This window comes from Sorex araneus, chromosome 5 (assembly GCF_027595985.1).
Source record: "Sorex araneus isolate mSorAra2 chromosome 5, mSorAra2.pri, whole genome shotgun sequence".
Lineage (NCBI taxonomy): Eukaryota > Metazoa > Chordata > Mammalia > Eulipotyphla > Soricidae > Sorex > Sorex araneus.
In genome coordinates, this window is record NC_073306.1 from 25769852 (window position 1) to 25793437 (window position 23586).

The 23586-nt window shown below is 34.2% G+C and overlaps 1 protein-coding gene across 1 annotated transcript in view; it reads left to right on the forward strand.

The window, feature by feature from the left end:
- AGBL4 (AGBL carboxypeptidase 4) overlaps positions 1-23586 on the forward strand; it is a 1336770-nt gene that overhangs the window by 540159 nt on the left and 773025 nt on the right. Inside the window, exon 4 of the mRNA XM_004607339.2 lies at positions 13094-13188. Coding sequence (XP_004607396.2) covers positions 13094-13188 — 95 coding nt within the window. The remainder of the gene's footprint in view (positions 1-13093; positions 13189-23586) is intronic.

Here is a 23586-nt window from a genome sequence, read left to right on the forward strand (position 1 = left end):
TTAGCTCATATCTTTGTTTCCCTCGTATTACTTCCACAATATGTAAAACTTGAAAAATAATATGTACTTGTAAGTTTCAACAAATTATATGTTAGTAATTTAACATATAAAAACCATATACTATGTTCATGTTGTTTCATATTCTTTATTATTTTAGTTTTCTTCATAGTCATTATAACTTGCTTATATTTGGGTGTATAATCATTTTTAAATTATTTATGTCAGTCTTAGTCACTAAAACTAAAACACTTGCTATTAAAAATGATGTAAACTTGTTTATGTATCCCTGGCACCTAAAATAGTTTTTGGTACATGTGATTAATTTAATAATCACCTTATTAAAGAATAAAGCTATATACACATATATAAATATGTATATATGTATGTATGCATATATATTAGTTTTTTATTCTATAATTCTTCTACACATTTATATATATGTATATACTCATTTATATATCATTTATGTATATATTTATATATTTACATATACATTTATGTGTATGTCGAGAGAGAGAGAGAGAAAGAGAGAGAATGTTTATATGTATATGGGTCAAAATCTCCATTTTTACTGTTGTCCTAACTTAATTGTGTTCCTTTGTTCAAACTCTCCACCTATTACTTTGAATCTTAGTTATTTCTATTTTAGAAATATGGACTAGGAGATAAGTGATAGAAATTGATTTTCTTAAGCCAAATAGAAATCAATAACATAAACCAGAAATAGAAGACTGGTTTTCTCTATTCTAGTCCAATTTTCTTCTCACTCTTACCCCTTCCATTTCCCACCCAAAGAGAAGCATTTTCTCTTAGTTCTTTCCTCTATATTTGTAAAAACAACTCAATTATGTTCAATAAAACAAATGCTTTGCTTATAGTGTGCTTTTCCTGATTGACCTTTCTTATATTTAAATATATTTTTGTTTTTCAATTTTTATTTAGAAAATACTGTCAAAACTGTCAATACTGTATTACAATACTGTAAATAGCAGTGTTTTAGGGATATCATAGTTCAACATCACACCCACCACTGGAGTGTCAGCATCCCTCCACTAGTGTTTCAATACTTTTGTAATTGTCATTTTATTTGCTGGTTTGAATGAAGAACTTGGATTTGTTGTTCTAACCTTTGGAGTAGTTTCACTATACCTTGTAAGACAGGTCCCTGCACTCCTATTATTCTCTTTTTGGAATTGTCTTTTCAATCAATCAGTCATGAAAAATTCATGCCCAAGTTAATGCCCTAGTGAACCACTCTGAGAAAACCGTGATTATCTTTAAACAAAGAGGACATCTTACTATTCTCTAAAATTCATTGGAGAGGGCAGTCTTTAATAAGGAAACATTTTATCTACTGTCTGCAACCCATAAGATGCTCATGCTTTTCCCATTAAAAATCTATCTCTCCTGATTCTTTTTTCCAAAACTATTATAACATGTAGCCTCATGAATGTGGATTCTAATAATCTGGTTTGTAAAATCTCAACCTGAATATTGTGTAGGTGATGAAAATGCATCAGCAAAATTTTGCGGGGCCTGAAAAGATAGTCAAGGCCAACCTGGGTTCAATTTCCAGCACTTCAAATGCTTCTCAAGCCCCACCAGCAGAGCTAGAAGAAAGCCCTGAGCATTGCTAGGTGTGGCCCAATGTTTTTTTTTTTTAAAAAAAAAAACAAACTCAGAGAGAAATGGTGTAAATACTGTGATTATAATATTGTGTCAGCTTAATATATATGTATATATTGCATGTTGGAAATTTGATTTTTAAGAATTTTTCTCTATTTGTGGAGAATAATCAATTCTTTCCTGAGGTGAGTTTAATCTTTACCCTGGCTTCAAACTGAAACCTTGTTTTTGTTCTATCTTCAACCCCATGCTCCCATCCACTTCTCATGAGACTAATGAACTCAGACTTCTGTCATCTCTGACTGTAATCTTTTTCAGACTTTTCATTTTACAGATAAGTCAAGAGAAAGAAACTGGCATTGCTTTATAACAACGATATCACTTTCTCAGAAAATTACAAAATTTTGCAGGATAGGAGTTGATCTTTCCCCAACATTCTAAATTTAGAGAAAAATTTATCAAAAATATACTAATATATTAAGTTCAAATTGTATTTTAAAAATAGAATTATTTATTCTATTATTTAACAAGTATTAGGCTTGTAAATAGAGTTTTAAATCTTAAAATTAGTAACTTTATCCAGTCACATATAATTATAATGTAATTTATTGGAAGAATTCCAAATTAAATTATTGACAGGGGAGATGGTCTAGGGAGTTAATTCAAGGCTAGGAAGTCTGGCATTCTTGTGCTCAGTAACAAAGTCTGAAGAATTCCCAGACCATTTGCAGGAAAGGAAGTGCCACTTCTCAGAGCTTAAACCCCTTATGGTTTTTGTTATGATCTTAAGATACTAGGAATGACAGGGTCTCTGAATGACTTAACTGAGTTACTGCCTTTAGGGCAGTGTTATCAGAACCATCAGTTAATTTTTATTTAGGCAGAAACTCTCAGCACTGCACATTTATGTGTCCTCACCTTCCACAAGTTTGTTTGATGTATTGCTAAATAAGGTCTTCCTTTTTAATAAATAACTTAGTGTTATTGGTCAGGATCATTGTAATATTAGTAAATAAAACAAGTATTTCATAACAGAGGTCACTGTATCACTGTCATCCCATTGTTCATCGATTTGCTCAAAAGGGCACCAGTAACGTCTCCATTGTGAGACTTGTTACTGTTTTTGGCATATCAAATATGCCATGGGTAGCTTGCCAGGCTCTGCCCTGTGGGTGAGATACTCTCGGTAGCTTGCCAGGCTCTCCAAGAGGGATGAAGGAATCGAACCCAGGTCGACTGCATGCAAGGCAAACGCCCTACTCGCTATGCTATCGCTCTGACCCTATATAACAGAAATAGTAAATAATTAATTTTATTTTATTAAAATAGTGTGACAATGAACTACATACAAAGTGAAGTAAATAATGATTTTTATATTTATTTTCTCTGTTTAATTATGTTTTCCCACTTAATTGAAATATGGTTGACCTATATTTTTTATTATTGTAAGTTGTTGAATTTAAACATATATATTGGAAAATAATTGCAAAGTCAATTATATCACCTAATTACCATTTTTTGCGGTGCTAATACCTAAAATTATGTTTACAACTTTCAGCTATGTAATATAGTATTAGTTGTGATCCCCATGTTGTATATAAGATATCCAGAACATATTCATCCTATAACTGGAAGATTTTATTTTTTGAGCAATATTTTTTTTTATCATTTCCCAGGCCCTGGCAACAACCATTCTTATTTCTGGCATTTATGAGTTTGATCTTTTCAGATTCCACCTAAAACTAAGTTTTTACCTTTCTTTGAAATATTTCTCTTACTATTTTGTACTCTCTTTTTCTGCATAGCTTTGATCATTGAAGTAATATGTAGTGAATTACAACTATTACTAAACTGAAAACACTCCAAATTTCAGTGATTTAAAGTGGTTCGAATTTTTTAAATGCACGTGTACCAAATGAGCTATGAGGGTGGACCTCTGAATTGATTAACTCTGGACTAGGTAGATAGCTGCTCTTTTGACTATGTACTCATGTGTTTCCCTGTCATCTAGGCTATAGTCTGATCTAGGATAACCAATGTGCACCCTTTACATTCTTTCATCTTATGTCAGAGTACCCAGGATTGATTCATCAACTTTTAATGTCTGGAATTTAAGTGGAAATAGTACTTGCATACAAAGCTCCTTCAAGTTGTGTCGACCAACACTCCCACTAATTTCTATTGGAGAAAGTCACACACTGAGTCCAAATTTACGGAGTTTACCTTAGTACGGATCAAAATCATAGTACAAAGAATTTAAGTATTTATAAAAATAACAAATTATTTGCAAACAGTCTACAACATACGATCTATATACTTAAGTAAAAAGTTGAAAAAAAATTAAATGTCTTATTAAGGAATGATTGTACCCCCTTTAAGAAAGGTATTACCCAGGTATTGAAATTGTTCTTTATATACAATAAAATGATAATAAAAGCAAGCAGAATACCAATGTAATAGAGACAAGACATGGGTAACACTCTTGGATCACCTGAATGTTGATAAATCACCTCAGATGAAGTACTAAATGACCGAAAATGCAGAAATTTTTAACACCGAATAAATGTGGAAATGTATAAATTCTTGTTTGGTAATTCCAAAAAGGACTGTAAAAACCTGTGACTTCCTCTTCTATAACTGATTAGGAACCCATTTAGTAAATCAAGTTGTTGTTATTATTATTATATGTGCATATACCTGTTTCTTCAATTGTCCTATTAATTCTGTAGTATTTCGAGGCAGGAAAACACATAATGGTAAAATGAAAAATTCACTCTAAGTGAGTTGTGAGTTGGCAAAGGATAATAATCTAGGCAGTTAGTGCTCAATTTGTCATTCTTGACCTTGCAATCACCCTGCAAGAATATTTGAATCTCAAATACATGTAAAATGTATAAACACTCAAGGATTACCACTATGATAAAAGATATGTTAGTATTTTGTCATCTTTTTGTATTTTTATTCCTCTAATTTTGATAAACATAACAGCGGGCAGGGTGTTTGCCTTGCACGCAGCTCATCCGGGTTCGGTTCCTCTGCCCCTCTCGGAGAGCCTGGCAAGCTACTGAGAATATCTCACCAGCACAGAAGAGCCTGGCAAGCTACCCGTGGCATATTCGATATGCCAAAAGCAGTAACAAGTCTCACAATGGAGATGCTACTGGTGCCCAGTCGAGCAAATCAATGAGCAATGGGTTGACAGTGACAGTGACAGTGATAACATTGTAAGAGACACATGAAACAAGGCTCATCATCACTTAGTATTAAGGAAATTTAGATCAAGACAGCATTGAGATATCATCTTACACCAGGGATATGTACATATCAAAAATACTGGGAACAATGTCTATTGGTAGGAATGTCATGGAAAAGAAACTCTCATCCACTGTTGGTGGGAATGTTATTTGGTCCAATCTCTATGCGAAACAGTATGAAAGATTCTCAGTTAACTTAAAATTAATCAGCCAGGTGACTTAGCAGTTCCACTTGTGGGTATTCCCAGGACAGAAAAACATTCATTCAAAAGAACTGCATTGCTATGAGTTTCCCTCTAAATACTACCTTTGCTGTGTCCCATAGATTTTGGTATCTTCTTTACTCATTATCATTAATCTCAAGGAAACTTTCCATTTTTTCTTGATTTCTTCTTTGATCCAGTTATTTAGCAGCATGTTGTTCAGTTTCCAGAAGTTAGTTTCTCCATATCTTCTATTATGGTTAATTTCTATCTCTGTGGCATTGTGATCAAATGAGACACTTGACATGATTCTTGTGTTTGTGAATTTATGTAAGTGAGACTTATGTCCTAAAATGTCATCTATCCTGAATAATCTTCAATGTGCACTAGAGAAGATCATGTATTAAGCTTTTTTGAGTTTTGTTTGTTTTTTGAGCTACACCTAGTGATGCTCAGTGGTTGCTCCTTGCTCTACACTCAGGAATTACTCCTGGAAGAGCTTGGGAGATCATATGGGATGCCAGAGATTGAACCCAGATTGGCCACATACAAAGCAAGCACTCTACCTGCCATATTATTGCATTGGCCCATGTATATTCAGCTTTTGAGATAAAAGGTCCTGTATAAATCTATTAATTCCAACTCTTCTTGTTCCTCATTCAGTGCTTTTGTGTCTTTACTGATATTCAATTTAGTTGATCTATTCAATGTTGATATCAGCATGTTGAATTTTCCCATTACTCTTATCTTTCCATCCATATATTTCTCTCAATTAGTAAGCTTTAAGCCTTACAAACTTTGCTTACTCAATATTTGGTGTGTTTATATTGATGAGAGCTAGTACTACTTGGTCTATTGTTCTCTTTCCATCTCTGTTTCTAATTACTTTTTTAGTTTAAATAAATTTTGGTCTAATATAAGTACAATTTCCAGATTTTTTGTTTGTTTTCTATTGGCATTTATAATTGTTTTCCATCTTTTATTCAGAGCCTGTGTCAATCCTTTGGTTTTTAGATGTATTTACTTTAAGCAGAAAATTTTGTTTCATGATCCATCCCGAAACTCTTTACCTTTTGATAGGAGAGTTTAGTCCATTATCTTTCAGGAACATTACTTCTCTAAAGGACTGTGTTGCCATTTTACTTTGAAGGGTTGTTGCTTCTACTAATTAGCTATTTGGTTTATACAATTTGCCTTTCATTAATTCATTCCGGGTTGGTTTAGTTACATAAATATCACCAGCTTTTGTTTGTCTGAGAATGTATATCCCTGTTTTCATCTCTAAATGAGAGCTTGACAGGGTAGTAGATTCTATGTTGATTTTTTTTGAATTGTAATTTGAATATAAGTCCACTCTTTTCTCATCTGTACCATTTCATATAGAAGATTTGCTATGGGTTTTGTGTAATTTCCCTGTGTTTAAATTTTTTTTTCTGTCTTGTGCTTTATGAAGTCAGTCTCTCTCTTTGGTTTTTGTCATCTTGATTATTATGTGTATTTGTATCATTCTGTTTGAGTCTTTTTCGTTTGGTACTCTTTGGTCTCAAATATGTGCAACCTTCTCACTCTAAAGATATGGGAAGTTCTTAGTTATTATCTATCCAACCACTCTTCCCTTTTCCCTTTTGTGTCACTTTCTGATGTTCCTATAATTGAAGATTATTCTTGTTGTTGTTCATTAAGTATATTATATTTTCTTCATTTCATTTCTTTCTCATTTCTTTTTCAACTTCATTTTCAGTGCTGGTGACGTCTAGTTTCAATGCTGCCTTATATTTTGTCTTCAAGTTTGTCTAAATGTTTTCTTCCTGTGACATTCTGCTTCTATGGTTTACTACTATGTTCTCTCTCTCTCTCTCTCTCTTTTTTTTTTTGGCTTTCTGGGTCACATCCGGTGATGCTCAGGGGTTACTCCTGGCTCTGCACTCAGGAATCACTCCTGGAATTGCTCAGGGGACCGTATGGGATGTCAGAGATTGAACCACATCTGCTTTGTGCAAGGCAAACACCCTACCTGCTGTACTATGCCGCTCCAGCCCCACCTAGTGTGTTCTTTAGCTCCTTCAATTCCATTTGTATGGATCTCTCCTATCATCATCTGAAACAGTTATTCTTTGATTTGGTTAAATTTCCAGTCCAGTTATTGCTTAATTTTGCTGATAAGTACTCACTTAATTTCTATTGCCAGTGCAGTGAGTGCTGATTTTAGATCCTTGTCAAGATTTTTTATGGGTGTGGGTACTTGCCTGAGTTTCTTTCCCTATTCTTGATAGCAATTGAGTTCCTCAGTTTTCCCACTGTTCTTCAAGTTTTGTGGGTGTTAACGGTGGAACTTAAGATTCTCAGTTACTTGAGTACTGATCAGTTGTTTGTAATAGTGTCATCTACTGACAAAACATCTGCTATTCAGATTTTTTTCCTTACCATGTAGTATTATTTGAGTATAATCAGGGAACTGTCAACTAGTCATTCCATTGAGCTAACTGATGTATGGCTGTATACTCCTTGAGAAATATGAGTGCCACATCCCACATGCTGCCAATATGAGAATGGATATAGTAGTAATTTTGTGGAGAGTAGCTAGGATTTAGAGGGTAGTTGGACCTGAGACTGACCCCTGGCTTTGGGGCATATAGGACATGGAGGACAAAAAAGTGGAATTCCTAGCTCACATACATGCTTGGAGTTTCAGACAGGGGAGAATCTCTGAATATTAATTTTTTGCAGTCAAATGCTACACCACTGAACATGAATGATAGTATTTTGTATGTTGCACAAATTGTTCTCCCATTCAGTCAGATGTCCATTTGTTTTAGTTATAGTTTCTGTTTGTAGTGAATACCTTTTTAAAAAAATATTTTTAAATGGAATACAATGGAATACTATGTAGCTGTCAGAAAACATGAAGTCATGAAATTTGCATATAAATGGATCAACATGGAAAGTATCATGTTGAGTGAAATGAGTCAGAAAGAAAGAGACAGACATAGAAAGATTGCACTCATATGTGGAATATAATGTAACTGAGAAGTACAAGTTGGCAACGATGCAACTTCTGGCAGATATCTCTCTGGACTTAGTTACCAAAATACTAAAATACAGAAACCCAAAACTGAGAGGCTGCTAAGTGTGGTCACTCGACCGCATACCTCTTCATCCTCAGCAATGGAAAACAAATTATCTAATGCTTCCTTTTCAGCAGGTCTGACTTTAGGGGAGAGACTCTCCAAACAATATTGTAAACAGTGCTGCAATGAACATAGAACAGCAGATGTCATTTCTACTATACCTTTTTGCCTCTCTGGGGTATATTCCCAGGAGTGGTATTGCTGGGTCAAATGGGAGCTCAATTTCTAATTTTTTGAGAATTGTCCATATAGTTTTCCAAAGAGGCTGAACAAGTCAGTATTCCCACCAGCAGTGAAGAAGAGTCCCTTTCTCCCCATCTTTTTAAGTTTGATGCAGTCCCATTTGTTTTCGTTTCCTATGAAGTTGAATCACTAAAGCCAACATCACAGAGCATTTTGAATTTTTTATTTTGTTGTTGTTTTTTGTTTTGGGTTTTGATTTTGCTTTTGTTTTGGGGCCACATCTGGCAGTGATCAGGACTCTGTGCTCAGGGATCACTTCTGGATGGCTCAGGGATCATATGGTGTATCTCTCTGGCCCCCATCATGAATGTTTTGCCTATGTTTTCTTGTTGGTCTTTTATGCTTCAACTCTGACATCTAATTACTAAATTTGCTTTAAAGTAATTTTTTGTATAGTGTAAGTTAGTGATCCATATAATTCTTTTTCATGTAGCTAACCAGCTTTCCCAGAACTATTGTTGAAGAATCTTTACTTACTTCATTTTATGTTGTCTCCATTGTCAGAAATTACTTTGTGTGAAGGTTTATTGATTCTCAATTCTTTTGCTTTCATCAGAGAGTACATTTTTATTTAAGTACCACACTCTTTTTGATTACTATAGTGCATTTTTGTTGTTCAGTTCTTATTTAATTATCTTTTTTATAATAGTGTAAAAGTTTATGGAATTGGTATGCACAGTTGCTGCATCCCATCACCACCAATGTACCCATGGAGTATTTTTATTACCTGTCTCTAATTTCATCAGCAGTAACCTATAGTTTTCCACATAGATTCAAATATGGAAATATATATTCCTCCTTAGTTAACTAAAGAGATTACTTGATTTTTTAAATGCAATTTTAATTTTGTTTAGATTTCTTCTCTTCATTTTTGAATATAAAAATGAAGCAAATTTTTTATATTGATTTTATAGTCTGCAACTTTACTCCATTGTTTTATTATTTCCAAGAGACTTTTACTGGTCTTTGTAGGTTTCTATGTATATTATCAGATTGTCTTCAACTGATAATTTTACATGTTTTTTATTTATATTCCTTCAATTTATTCTTCTTCCATAATTCCTATGGTTAAGAATTTTGGTACTGTTTCTGTCACTGTCATCCTGTTGCTCATCTATTTGCTCAAGCAGGCACCAGTAACGTCTCTATTGTGAGACTTGTTACTGTTTTTGGCATATTGAATACACCACAGGTAGCTTGCCAGGCTCTGCTGTGCGGGCTAGATACTTTCGGTAGCTCTGTTTTTAATAATAGTGGAAATCCTTAGTGTTGGCAATTTTTATAACAAAGTTTTTAATTCTCTGTGGATTTTTCTGTCAACTAAACAAACTTAAACTGTTCTAAACTTCATGCTAATTAAATACTATTAGGTCAATGAGAAATAGAAGAGTTTTTTTTTTTTTGTTTTTTTTTTTTTTTTTTTTTTGGTTTTTGGGTCACACCTGGCGATGCACAGGGATTACTCCTGGCTCTGCACTCAGGAATCACTCCTGGCGGTGCTCAGGGGACCATATGGGATGCTGGGATTTGAACCCGGGTCGGCTGCGTGCAAGGCAAACGCCCTACCGCTATGCTATCACTCCAGCCCCGAGAAATAGAAGAGTTCTTAGAGATGAAAATGAAGACATGAGTTATTAGGACATGTGGAACACACAGAAAACAGTTCTGGGAATGAAATTCATATTTGTACAGGTTTATATTAGGAAAAAGACACTCAAATAAACAATCTAACCTCACATTAAGGGACTAGAAAAACAATGACAAATGAAACCTAAATTCAGTAGGAAAACAACCAAAACAATATAAATTAGATCTGAAATAAGTGAATTAAAAATACTATACATAAAATCATGGAACATAGAGCTGTTTCTTTGAAAGTATAAACAAGGGGCTGGAGCAATAGCATGGCAGGTAGGGCATTTGCCTTGCACATGGCTGACCTGGGTACGATTCCCAGCATCCCATATGGTCCCCTGAGCACCACCAGGGGTAATTTCTGAGCTCAGAGCCAGGAGTAACCCCTGAGCATCAACCGGGTGTGACGCAAGAAAATATATATATTTATATAAACAAGATTGACTAACCCCTAATAAGATTTGTGGAAAAAAAAAAGTCATGGAAATAAGATCACAAATGAAATTGAAGAAGTTACTACCATTTCTTGTGATGCATTTTGAGTATATAAACAATAAGTATAAAATATATAAAACTAATATTTCCTGCATTTCCTACTCCCAAATGTCTTTGATTCTCATAACCATAAACTGCCTTCCTAAATAGATTGAAAACACTTTTTTTTAAGCACATGCATAGGTGGGTAATGGTAAGAGATGGTGTTAATTTACATTAAGTAATATAGGTCACACACAAAGTATAATCTTTATGTTAAAAGCACTTGATATTTTAAGTCCTAACTCTACCAGTTAATAGTTCAGGGATTTGAGTTGAGGGAATTAGCATTCATTAGTTTCAGTTTCCCCTTGTGTAAAATTGTCTAAAATAAACAGCTTTTATTTATAGATGAGAGGGTTAAATAATATACCATATTTTAAATTCCTGAGACATTTTCTGTTTTGTAGTAAGATATTAGTAATGAATAATTGGTTTGCTTTTATTTATTTCTGACTCACATTTACACATTTTTACATTACATTTCCCCCCATAGTTAGCATTAATATTGATCCTAAAACTACGACATGACTTCCAGGTGACTGGAAATGGATCTGACACTTAGTATCGCAGAAGAAAAATAGGAATTAATCCATGTGAGGTTCAAAGGGCGTTTGTCCCATTGATATTGATTTCCTTCAATCAGAGAGTAGCCAAGGCCTTTGGAGAAGTAATTGAATTGACATCAGGTAGGTTTGGGTTATTAATAATGTAACAGCCTTGGATACTCTTGATGACTTAATATTATGATCAAAAGGAATGTCTGGAACTGAAATGCCTGGAAACAGGGTCAATAGCTATGTCTCTGAGGAGAAGGGGAAACACACGTCATTCCTAAGAACTAATTTTAAAGAGCAAAGCACTTTATGGTATTATTAAATATGAGGGGAAATGAGATGGTTTTGTTATTTTAATTTTTATTACATAAAACTTTAAAGGTTTTTGATGTTACGATTATTTTTATTTTTGCCCTTATTTCGCAAACAGATCTATTAGAGTTCTAAGATTTTGGTGATTAATTCAAGGGTTAAAATCATACAGATTTCTTATATTTATGTTCCCTGAATTCAAATATCAGCATTCCATCAATTGGTAACATGTCTTTAGGTTAGTGAATTTCTTTGAGTTTGTTTTGATATCTGTTAAAATGGAACTGTTAGTGTTTATATTATAACAATAGAAGAGTCAAATTAGAAATTATTAAGTTCCTGTCAATTGATATCATATTCTACCTCACATAATAGTTTTAAATAAAAATATTTTTAAATAAAATAATATGTAAATTTGGTGCATTTATCTCTTTACTATTTCTGAAGGACTGGAGCGATAGCACAGCGGGTCGGGCATTTGCCTTGTATGCTGCTGACCCGGGTTCTGATTCCTCCATCCCTCTCAGAGAGCCCTGCAAGCTACCCATAGTATCCCGCCTGCAAGGTAGAGCCAGGCAAGCTACCCATGTCCTATTGGATATGCCAAAAATAGTAACAACAAGTCTCACAATGGACATGTTACTGGTTCCCGCTCGAGCAAATCTATGAACAAACGGGACAACAGTGCTACTATTTCTGGAGAGAAGAGCACACTTAATGGTAACCTCCAGAAATCTTCCTTTTAATCAACTATTCTGACTTCACCCCCTCTCCTTTGTACTATTTCAGTTGCCAATTAGTGTCTTCTATTTCCCAATCTCATCTTTACTATTCTCATGCTTACTCCTATTTTCTTCATAAAGGTCTAAGTCCTTTGACTATACTTATTAACTGGAAAGGTGTTAATGCCCTGCTTCACCATTTTAGTATGCAAAAATGGGAAATCACCGAAGTACCTGGGTTTCTAGGATCTGGTGCTGAAATTGAAGTAGAGCCCAATGCCCTGACCCCTAGCAGAGCATAATAAGTGGAAGGGAGAAGAGGTTATATATCCTCCATTGTAGTCAAAGAAATATAAAATAGTTGTAAAATTTTTAACTTCAATATTATAGTCAGTTATTATCTAGTTTTTTTGAACTTCAAGTGCTTCATGTATGCTACATTGTTCTAACAATCATAGCATTCACTCGCATGCAAATTTGAGATCAGCCTAGATAGAGGGCAAAATCACTTACAGCTGAAACTTAGACATTTAGCATTCACTAATGTCCTAATAGTTATTATATATACACTGTCTTGTTATTTTCAGAAGAGGAAACAATGGAAGCTCTAGTAACTTGGCAAGTCACATAATTTGAGAGCAGATGAGTTGGTTTAAGATGCAAGATTTTAAGTTCTAGAGTCTATTTATTCATTAATATGTTAAAATGACACAAAAAAACATTGACTTTCCACTGGTACTATTTATCCTTATTATACTGTTGCAACTAGTCTCTATCGTTTTCTTTAACTTTGCTTGTTGTTTCCATTTCTAGCTTTAAAGGAGTTGCAATTTGTATGGCATAGTCTTCTGATAAAAATTATCTTTTCTCTATTTTCAGAGAGTCATTTTCAACATTGTTAACTTTAGCAAAACCAAGAGTCTTTATAGAGATGGGATGGCGCCTATGGTGAAATCTACCAGCAGACCAAAATGGTAAGTCATCCACAGATGGAACTTTCTTCTAGTCGAATAGTTTGGCCCAGAACCCAACTTATTTTCTGATTGTTTAGGACTCAGCCTCATTGGCACTAAAAAGAATTAATTAATTAGTTTTCATAGGCTATTTTGTGGTTTCTGGGTATTATTATTTTAGAATTTTGGGACAGAGAATATAATGTCATATTTGGAATGACCAAAATATTCTTATGAATGAAGGCATGTCGATTTTTCCCATAAATTTTCTGTCCTGTTTGTATTTATAATGGTATCTTTGGAAGCATAGTTAATTTTTCCCAGTCTAAACATAAATATTGCATAATAATCTGTAAGAACATTGGAGACTATAGTATATTTCTGCTCCTTTGCTAGATTGTTGTGTTGTTTTTGCAGAGAAATTGTGAGGTTTGGGGGATGTTAAAGTTCTGTTTGTTCTATTGATTTAATAATAATAAGGAGAGTTGAAAAGGATTGCTAAATGATGATGATGATGATAATGACATTTAGTGAAAGTCTGCTCTTTGTCAGATTTTTTTTAATATCTGCTGTGCATAATCTCACATTTTGTAAAGGTAAATTTTAAATATTCTTCCATTACTAGTGAACAAATTGAGGATTATTTTATCTAAAACATTTAACAGATTAATATAATCTCTGTCAAAATCTCAACAGTGTTCTTCACAGAAATGGAGAAAAATATACTAAAATTTCTATGGATCCACCAGGGATCTTGAGTAGCCAAAGCAATCCTGAGAAAAAAGAACAAATTGAAAAAAGAACAAAATGGTATTATGCTCCTAAACTTCAAACATTGCTCCAAAGCTAATTGAAGCATTTTTATTATTACAGTAAAATTACAGATAAAGTAAATTTATTTGAAATCTTACTAGAAAGCCTGTGTTTGAATTGCATGCAGCCGACTTGGGTTCGATTCCTGTGCCCCTCTTGGAGAGTCTGAGAAGCTACCGAGAGTAACTTGCCCGCAGGCAGAACCTGGCAAGCTACCTGTGGCATATTTAATATGCCAAAAACAGTAACAACAAGTCTCACAATGGAGACGTTACTGGTGCCCGCTCAAGCAAATCGATGAGCAACGGGATGTCAGTGATATAATGATACAGTCAGTGATGCACACATAGTATGTGTGTGTGTGTGTGTGTGTGTGTGTGTATGAAATTAGTTTATGACAAGTAGCCTGGAACACAAAGTGGATCATACAATAACCAGTAGTCACATGTAAAGTTATTTGTTATTAATTACAAGGGAAATGAAAATCAAATCCTCATACTTATAATAATTTCTATTGTGTGACTCAGAGATAGGACATATGCCTCCCATGTGTAAAGACCTGAATTTGATTCCTGACACTGGAAATAAAAGAAAATAAAAGGAAGGTAATAAAGAAAAATAATTAATAAATATTTTCCAGAGAAACAAGAAACAAGCAACAGATGTTTATCAGAATGTGAAAAGAAACTATCATTCATTGTTGCTGGGTTTGTGTATTGGTATTGCTACTATGAAGAGTTTTCAATTAATTAAGAATATAAGTGCCATGCAGATCACTATTCCACTTTTTATTTCCCCCCCATGCTCTAAAACCCATAGAAACAAAAGTCCACAAAGACATTTATTTTTAGTAGTTAAGATATAGAAGCAATCTAAATGTTTACCAACACATGAAAGAGGTAAAGTCTTGCCTTTCACGAGGCCAACCTGGGTTCGATTGTTATTCTTCAAAGGTGACAGAGAAGTATATATAATTGACAATAAGAATTTTAGATTTTATAGGTCCTAAAAAGTCAATCACAATTTAAGATTCTAGTCAATTGCCTAATTTAAGGCTAGAAAACTTCTTACAGATGCCAGTATAAGAGTATTTTCAGAGGGGCTGGAGTGATAGCAGTGCGGGTAGGGTGTTTGTATTGCATGTGGCAGATACGGCTTCGATTCCCAGCAACACATATGGTCCCCTGAGCACCTCCAGGAATACTTCCTGAGTGCAGAGCCAGGAGTAACCCCTGTGCATTGCCAGGTGTGACCCAAAAAGAAAAAAAGTATCTTCAGAGAATCTAGTTTGTTTCCCCTTCCAAGATTATTTTTCTCCTCTCTGTCTCACTCTTTTTCTCTCTCCATCTCTCTCTCTCTCTCTCTCTCTCTCTCTCTCTCTCTCTCTCTCTCTCTCACACACACACACACACACACACAACATAACAAAAGGGAAAGTAGCAAAGTAGCTTATCTTTTCCTTTCTTAGAGGTCAGTTGGCCTTAGGAATGTTCATACCTCCTGATATACATTAAAAACTCGAGCTTCCAGCTATGTGGCAATCCTCCTGGCCCTTGTATCTACTGTCCTTGGGTGTCAGCCTCATGTGATGTTATTCTATACTCCACAAATGAGTGCAGTCCTTCTATATTTGTCCCTATCTTTCTGACTCATTTCACTTAGCATGATATTCTTTGTCTATCCATTTATAAGCAAATTTCATGACTTCACCTCTCCTAAAAGCTGCATAGTATTCCCTTGTGTAGATGTACCAAAGTTTCTTTAACCAGTCATCTGTTTAGGGTACTCAGATTGTTTCCAGATTTTGGCTATTATTAACAGTGCTGCAATGAATATATAGGTACAGATGTCATTTCTACTGTGGAGGATTGCCCCACAGCTGGAAGACTGCTTCATGAGCGGAGGGGAGAAGGCAGATGGAATAGAAAAGAAATCACTAAGAAAATGATGGCTGGAGGAATCAGTCGGGATGGGAGATGCGTGCCAAAAGTAGATAATGGACCAAACATGATGACCTCTCAGTGTCTGTGTTGCAAGCCATAATGCTCAAAAGTAGAGAGAGAGTATGGGGAATATTGTCTGCCATGGCGGCAGGGGGAGGGTGGAAAAGGGAGGGTATACCAGGGATATTGGTGGTGGGGAATGTGCACTGGTGGAGGGATGGATGTTTGATCATTGTGTGATTATAACACAAACGTGAAAGCTTGTAACTATCTCACAGTGATTCAATATAATTTTAAAAAAAAGAACAAATCAGCATTTAAAAAAAAGAATAAACAAAGAGAAAGAAAGAAAGAAAGAAAGAAAGAAAGAAAGAAAGAAAGAAAGAAAGAAAGAAAGAAAGAAAGAAAGAAAGAAAGAAAGAAAGAAAGAAAGAAAAAGAAAGAAAGAAGAAAAAAACTCTCGAACTTCTGGGAATATATATACCAAGTTGGAAAAACACTTTCTTTACTCTATAAAGGTGAAATAAACATTATCCTTTACTTTTACTAAGGGACTATAATATATCATAGCAAAAGTGTCTTCAGGCCTTATCATGGATCTGATCATTTGTTTTGGAAATCAAATAAGCTAATGAAGCTACTAAAAAGCTATTAGGCAAATATGTCACTCAAATCTCTTCTGTCCTGAGATAAATTACTTTGTCACAAAATGTGAAAAATTTTCTTCTTATTTTAGTGTAATTATTTTTACATATTAGACTTCTTAAGGATTATCAATTGTTAAAACTGTAGCATTAAATTTCTGTAATTATATCTAATAAACATTTTAATTGACAAAAACTGATATTGTTACATGTTAAGCACAGCTGGGAATTGCTATTATAACACAGTGAGTATTTGTATCCTCACATATGCAGAAGCTAAGCAAGGCTATTTATGTATCTATTCAGCAATGACATTGACCAGCATTTCCTGACACAAAGTTTACTGTACCTTCTCTATTCCATGAATAAAAATGATTGAAGGAAGGATAAAAAAAATAGGGAATATCAATTTCTTTGTGTCCTGGGCATGTAAGAATAACTTGTCTGATTGACTTCCCATATAGTATATGGAGAATATTAGACTATATCTTTCAATTAATGCATTTTTATTGAGCATCTAATTTTGTGCTGTGTCTGGGATAATAAATATGAATCTGTCACAATAGGGGGAATTCAAATTCAACATACTATACTTATAATACTTGTGACATTTAATAGTTGATCTTTAAGGATAAGAGACTTACCTTATACATGTTTTTAATGCTGAAAACTGAAAGATTAATAAAGTTAGACCATAATGGTTGAAATAATAAAATGTGTTTGAAGGCCTGAAAATGAGAAAAATATTACTTTTTGGATGGGCAAAGACCAATATAATGCGTGTATGAAATTCCTAAGGATAAAATGACTGAAGATGTAGGTTGCAGTGAAACTCAGGTGAGCATTGCACGTCTTACTTATAAGAGCAAAGTTGAAAAGTATAAAGGTTTAATAAATTTAAAGGAACAGGGTATGATTAGATTGGCATTTTAGAGAGATCTTACTCTTACTAATGAACAGTTGTTTGGAAGGTTTTGCAATATCCTAGGCTAGAGCTGATAATGGATCAGTGTAATAACAGTAATGAAAAGGCATGATTAGATTTGAGAGTTGATACAAGACTGAGTCAACTTAACTTTCTGATTTCGTGCATATGTAAGATAAAAGAGAGGTTGCCAGTTTTTCTGGCCTAGGAATCAGAAATGTGTTGGTGCCATTTACTGAGGATAGAAACTGCAGGAGAAGAGATGATTTTGGCAGATTTTGGTTGAATGGGAGAGATGATGAGCCTGGCCTTGGGAACTTCAGATGGAAATGCCCAGAAGACATGCAGGCACAGATGTCTAATCATCAGAAAAGTATGTTGGTAAAAGGACTCAAGAGAGGAATCTGGAGGCACAGCCTAAGTAGGCGATGATCAGAACTGCGGGAGCAGACGTGATCTCCTAGGGAGGTTGTATGGTATGAAATGAGGGCAGGTTTCTGAGAAATTTCTCCATTTAAAGGATAGGTGGAGGATCAGAAACTCACAAAAGAGGATGAGTGAGACTGACCATGGAGGCAAGAAGAAAATCAAGTCAAGTGTAATATTAGAAACCAAGGAGAGATGTCTTTCTAAAAAGTGGACATAACTAACAGTACCAAAAGTTATGAGTTCAAAGATAAAATGTAAATACTTATAAATGTAAAATGTAGTGTCTAATGCTTGTAATGACAGAAATTATTTCCAAGAGGCTTTTGGTAAAGAATTTTTAATGATGTGGTAATTTAACTCAAGTATAGGTGTAAATTGGAGTAGAGTGAAAATTTGAGGAAGTGGAAACCATAAATATGAAGAATTATTTCAAAAGTTTACAGGAAATGGAGAAAAGTTATGCAAGCCCATGGGACAGAGAACAAATAAACTTATACATACTGTGAATTATATATGGTAATAGATTTATATAAATATTCAAGTGCATTCATTATTAATTTTTATGTACAACAACAGATTGATTAGGATTATATACTAGGACTATGGGAAATATATATTTATTTTTATTGAATCACCATGAACTACAAAGTTATAAATTTATACAGTAAAGTTACACAGTTCGAACACAAATCCCTTTACTAGTATCCACTTCCCTTAAAAATATCCCCAATTTTGCCACCGCTGAGATGTGATCCCGGGCGTGCGGCCTCTCCGCAGCTGCACAAGCGTGAATCCAGACCAAGAAAACCTCTTTCGGCATGGGCAACTCCTCGCAGAATGTCTCCAGCCTGAGAACTAAGCCTCGGCCCCGTGCCCGCCCAGGAGGGGAAAGGTATTTGTCTCTCTCGCCTCTTTCTCTCCGGGGATGAAGGGCGCGGTGTCCGCCATATTAAGACGACCACAGATTGGGTTTTCAAGCCTGCAATGATCCATTATCTGGAAGAAATCTCCCTGGACTTTGTGTCAAAGTACAGAAATTCAAAACCGCACGGCCGCAGTAGCGGCCACGCGACCTTATTTGTCTGCACAGTAGGTCTGAATCTAGTGGGGTACTCCTAACAACAATAGTGAGGTTTGTGTTGAAATGTTGAATGTAACCAAAGTAAACAGACTGTAAAATGAAACTTATCAGTTACACGGTAAGGGGGGGGGGCGGGATGGGAGGTGTACTGTGTGGGTTTTTTTTTTTTTTGGTGGTGGTATATGGGCACTGGTGAAGGGATTGTTGTTTCAGCATTGTATAACTGAGACCTAAGCCTGAAAGCATTGTAATCTTCCACACGGTGATTTAATAAAATAAAATTTTTATTTAAAAAAAAAAAAGAAAAAAAATATCCCCAATTTCCTTCCCATACCACTCCCACCCCCAGCCTTCCTCCATGGCAGGTACATTTTTCTTTCTTTTTTCCCCCTCCTCTTTAAGTACTGTAGTTTACAATACTGTTGCTCATAAGTTATCATGCTTCTAAGTTTATCTCCTTTCAACAGTTTGTTCTCCTCCAAAGTGACCACTTCCTTTCACCATTGTCATATTGTACCTTTCCATAACCTATCCTCCCTTCCCGAGGAGCAAATTTCTTACTGAAGATCAACTCTCATGCTTTTTGTTTCTATTGCCTTCAGGTATTTATTATTTCTCAACTGTTTCTTTTTATCCTGCATATGAGAGAGATCATTCTATGTCAGTCTCTCTCTCTCTCTCTCTCTCTCTCTCTCTCTCTCTCTCTGTGACAACTTTGCTCTGCATTAGACTCTTCAGATACATCCATATATCCGCAAATTAAATGGCTTCCTATTATCTAATGGCTAAGTAGTGTTTTATTATCTGTATGTACCATTCCAAGGTGGAATTTTTAGGTCATATTGAAGTATTATTCTTAATGTAATAGTAATTGAACTGTTCTTATTCTTACTTTTTTTAAAAAAAACAATCACTGTCACTCTCACTGTCATCCTGTTGCTCACCGATTTGCTCGAGCGGGCACCAGTAACGTCTCCATTGTGAGACTTGTTACTGTTTTGCGCATATAGAATACTCCATGGATAGCTTGCCAGGCTCTTCCCTGAGGGCAAGATATTCTTGATAGCTTGCAGAACTCTCCGAGAGGGGTGGAGGAATCAAATCCAGGTTGGCCTGCGTGCCAGGCAAATGCCCTACCTGCTGTGCTACTTATTTTTATATAATCGTGGAGTAGTAGTTATATTTTGTAAATTAATATTTTGTTGGAAAAATTTATAAATGTGTGAATTGATATTTCTAAAATAAATTTTATGAATTAAATTATATTGTACCTACCACCCTATATATCATCTTTTTCACTTTTCCTTTTCTTACTTACCATTTAACAAGCTAAATATATTTTCTATTTTTTTTTCTTCTTCTTTTGGAAAGTGAGCACCTTTAGAATGGGGATTTTTGTCATGTTAAAGTTTAATTATATATCCGTGACAAAGTAATGTACCAGGAATGTAATAGAGACTCAATAAATATTTGTGAAATAAATTAAACGTTCATTATTTCTGTACTTAACAGTTATTTTTTATTTTACTTTTAAGATTTTTTTCATTGTTATATTTTTACTGATAGAGTTGTTGATTTATGTGACTGTGTAAGTTTTAGACATGAAATTTTACAACTCTCCAAAACATATCACACCTTCATGTGTATGTTTTAGACAGCAGTAATAAAACTGTATTCTTATTTGTATTGTTATTTTCATTTAACATTTTATCAAAGCAATTTTTCACTTCCTCCTAGTATTCATTGTAGCATTATTGTGCAACTTTTAAATAATTTTCATGCATTACAATTACAGAAAAGGTACAGAATATGCAGCAGTAGGGATAAATTACTATATCACATATCTATTGCTGCATATTCTGTACCTTTTCTGTAATTGTAATGCATGAAAAATGATAGAATGAAAAAAAGATACAAAGTTTTGCATATTAATATTTCTTTAATACAGAGAAACAGTCAAAATTTTAAAAGTATATGTACATTAAAAGAAAAGATAGGTCTTTATAGAATATCAGTTCTGCAACAAGGTAGTAGTTTGTTCTCATTATTTCTCTTACCTAAGAACAATTTAAAACATGCATATTACTTATTGAACAGAGGAAGACTGAGAGTCAGAATTCTCAAGACCTAGGATATCACGGACTTTCTTGGCTGTTAATTTTGTTTTTTCTATATCAGAATGGTTGTTCAAAAAGTTAACAGGCACAAAAAAAATCAAAAATAAATACACTTTCCTGTTGCTTAACAAATGACCAGGTACAGGTAGGTCAGATTAAAGAAGATAACTGGAACTTTTATTCCTTCTGTACAATAATGAATCCTCTTCCTTCAGGTCATATGAGTAGTCTGAACTTTGCATCAGTCTCTCAAGAATGAGAGATGACTCAAATCAGTAGCAGAGTGCAAACAATTGAATAAAATAAGGAAATTTGGAGATGTAACAAATAAGCTACCCAAAATGTATAACAGAGAAAAAGAAGCTAAAAATAATATCAATAGTCTTGGAGATTAATAGGATGAAAAGTCTAACATTCATTGTAATTCCAAAAGGAATAGAGAAAAATAATGGAAGCTGAAAGGAATGTTTGGAAAGCTGAAATCTCACCCAAATTTTGCAAAAAACATATTTGGGACACTAGGTCCAAATTTGGGAACAAAGGAGAATCTAAAGAAATCCATGTCAGAAAACAATATCTGCAAGTTTCTGAAAACTAAAGGGAAAGAAATAATTGCAAGTTCAGTAAAAGAAAAATGATGACCGTTAATAGGAAAAATTAAATATAATGGATTTCACATTAGAAATAATTGAGATCAGAGGGAAGAGTTACTATGTTTTTAAATACTGAAAAGGAATTAAATGTCAATCAAGAATTCTATAGTCTACAAAAATACCCTTAAAGAATAAAGAGGGAATTATGAAATTCTGATGAAGGGAAAATTAACTATTCCTTGCCAGCACACATACTTTAAAAGGTAAATGAAGTTCTGGAAACATAAAATAACTGATAGAAGAAGGATTTTTAGAATATCAGAAAGAAATACCAATAGAAAGTAAAAATCAGCATAATAATAAAAAACTCAGCTTTTATCTTTGTTTTCTAAATTATGTTTGCTATTAAAGCAAACATGACATTGGTGGAGTTTTCAATATTTGTGGGGGAAATATTTAATACATTTATATTATGCTTGGAAAGGTAAGCTGTAGAGTCTACATTCAAACTGGTAAATGTCAGCACTGATGTAATTGAGTATATATAATATAAAAATATGTTGAGAGAATGAGAATGTATTCATAACAGATAATAACAGAGAGCTTGTGTTAATAAGATAGTTCTATATTTTGATTTTGATGAAAATTGCACCTTTTAAAATGTACATAAATATTCACACATGTTATATGAATGTAAATTTGCTTGACTTTATTCTATACTATAATTATAAATAGATGTGTCCTTTGAAATAAAATAAAGGCTATAGAAGACTTATATTATTATTTTTCCAAAAGTATTAGAATCGATAACTACAACTCTCTTTAAAATTTATACCCATATCATACCCTTCTCTCCAAAAAAACCCTAAAATTATTTTAAAGAATATTAGAAAGAAGAATCTGATGCAAAGGTTGAATGTAGAGTGGGGCAAATATGGAAAGGGTTCTTTTTTTAAGTTATAACTAAAGCAAAACTTCTAAAAATAATACTCCAGAATATATAACACGACCAAAGGAAGTGTGAAGCTATAAACTTGATAGAAGGGAACGAGTATTATGGATGTGAGTTATAACATTTTACATATCAAGACTTTACATGGGTTTAATCTAGAAATTCAGATAAAATTCTTATAAACTATTTTTATAAATTCCTATTCAGATAAAAGCCTTTAAGGAAAAATAGAGGAAATAGAGTTGCAGATAGACTTACTAAAAAGATCTAGGCTACATTCTCATTTCTCTAGTCCTAGAGGTCTCTTTTGTCAGACTTATGCCCTAGTTTTAAGGGAATTGAACCTCCCAGAAAGTTCTCGAAAGACAATGTGGGGGTACTGAGAAGTCTACCAAAGGTAGCTAGGATTCACATATGTGGCATCTGCAGAACCTCTTGAATGTGTGATATTGAAAGTGAATGAAAAATGTATTTTATTTTATTATTTATTTCTTTATTTATTTTTGGATGAAAAGAAATGTATTTATTTATTTATTTTTAATTTTATTTTATTGAATCACTATGACAAAAGTTACAAAGATTTCAGGTTTGGGGCTGGAGAGATAGCACAGCGGGTAGGGCGTTTGCCTTGCACGCGGCCGACCCGGGTTCAAATCCCAGCATCCCATATGGTCCCCTGAGCACGGCCAGGGGTAATTCCAGGACTGCAGAGCCAGGAGTAACCCCTGTGCATCGCCAGATGTGACCCAAAAAAAGCAAAAAAAAACCTCAAAAAACAAAGATTTCAGGTTTAAAGCTCAGTCATATAATGATCAAACCCCCATCCCTTCACCGATGCCCCTGTTCCCCCACCAAGAACCCCAATTTGCCCCCTTCCCCCCCCACCTCCCACAACTCAGTGGCCAATGATCTTCACTTTATT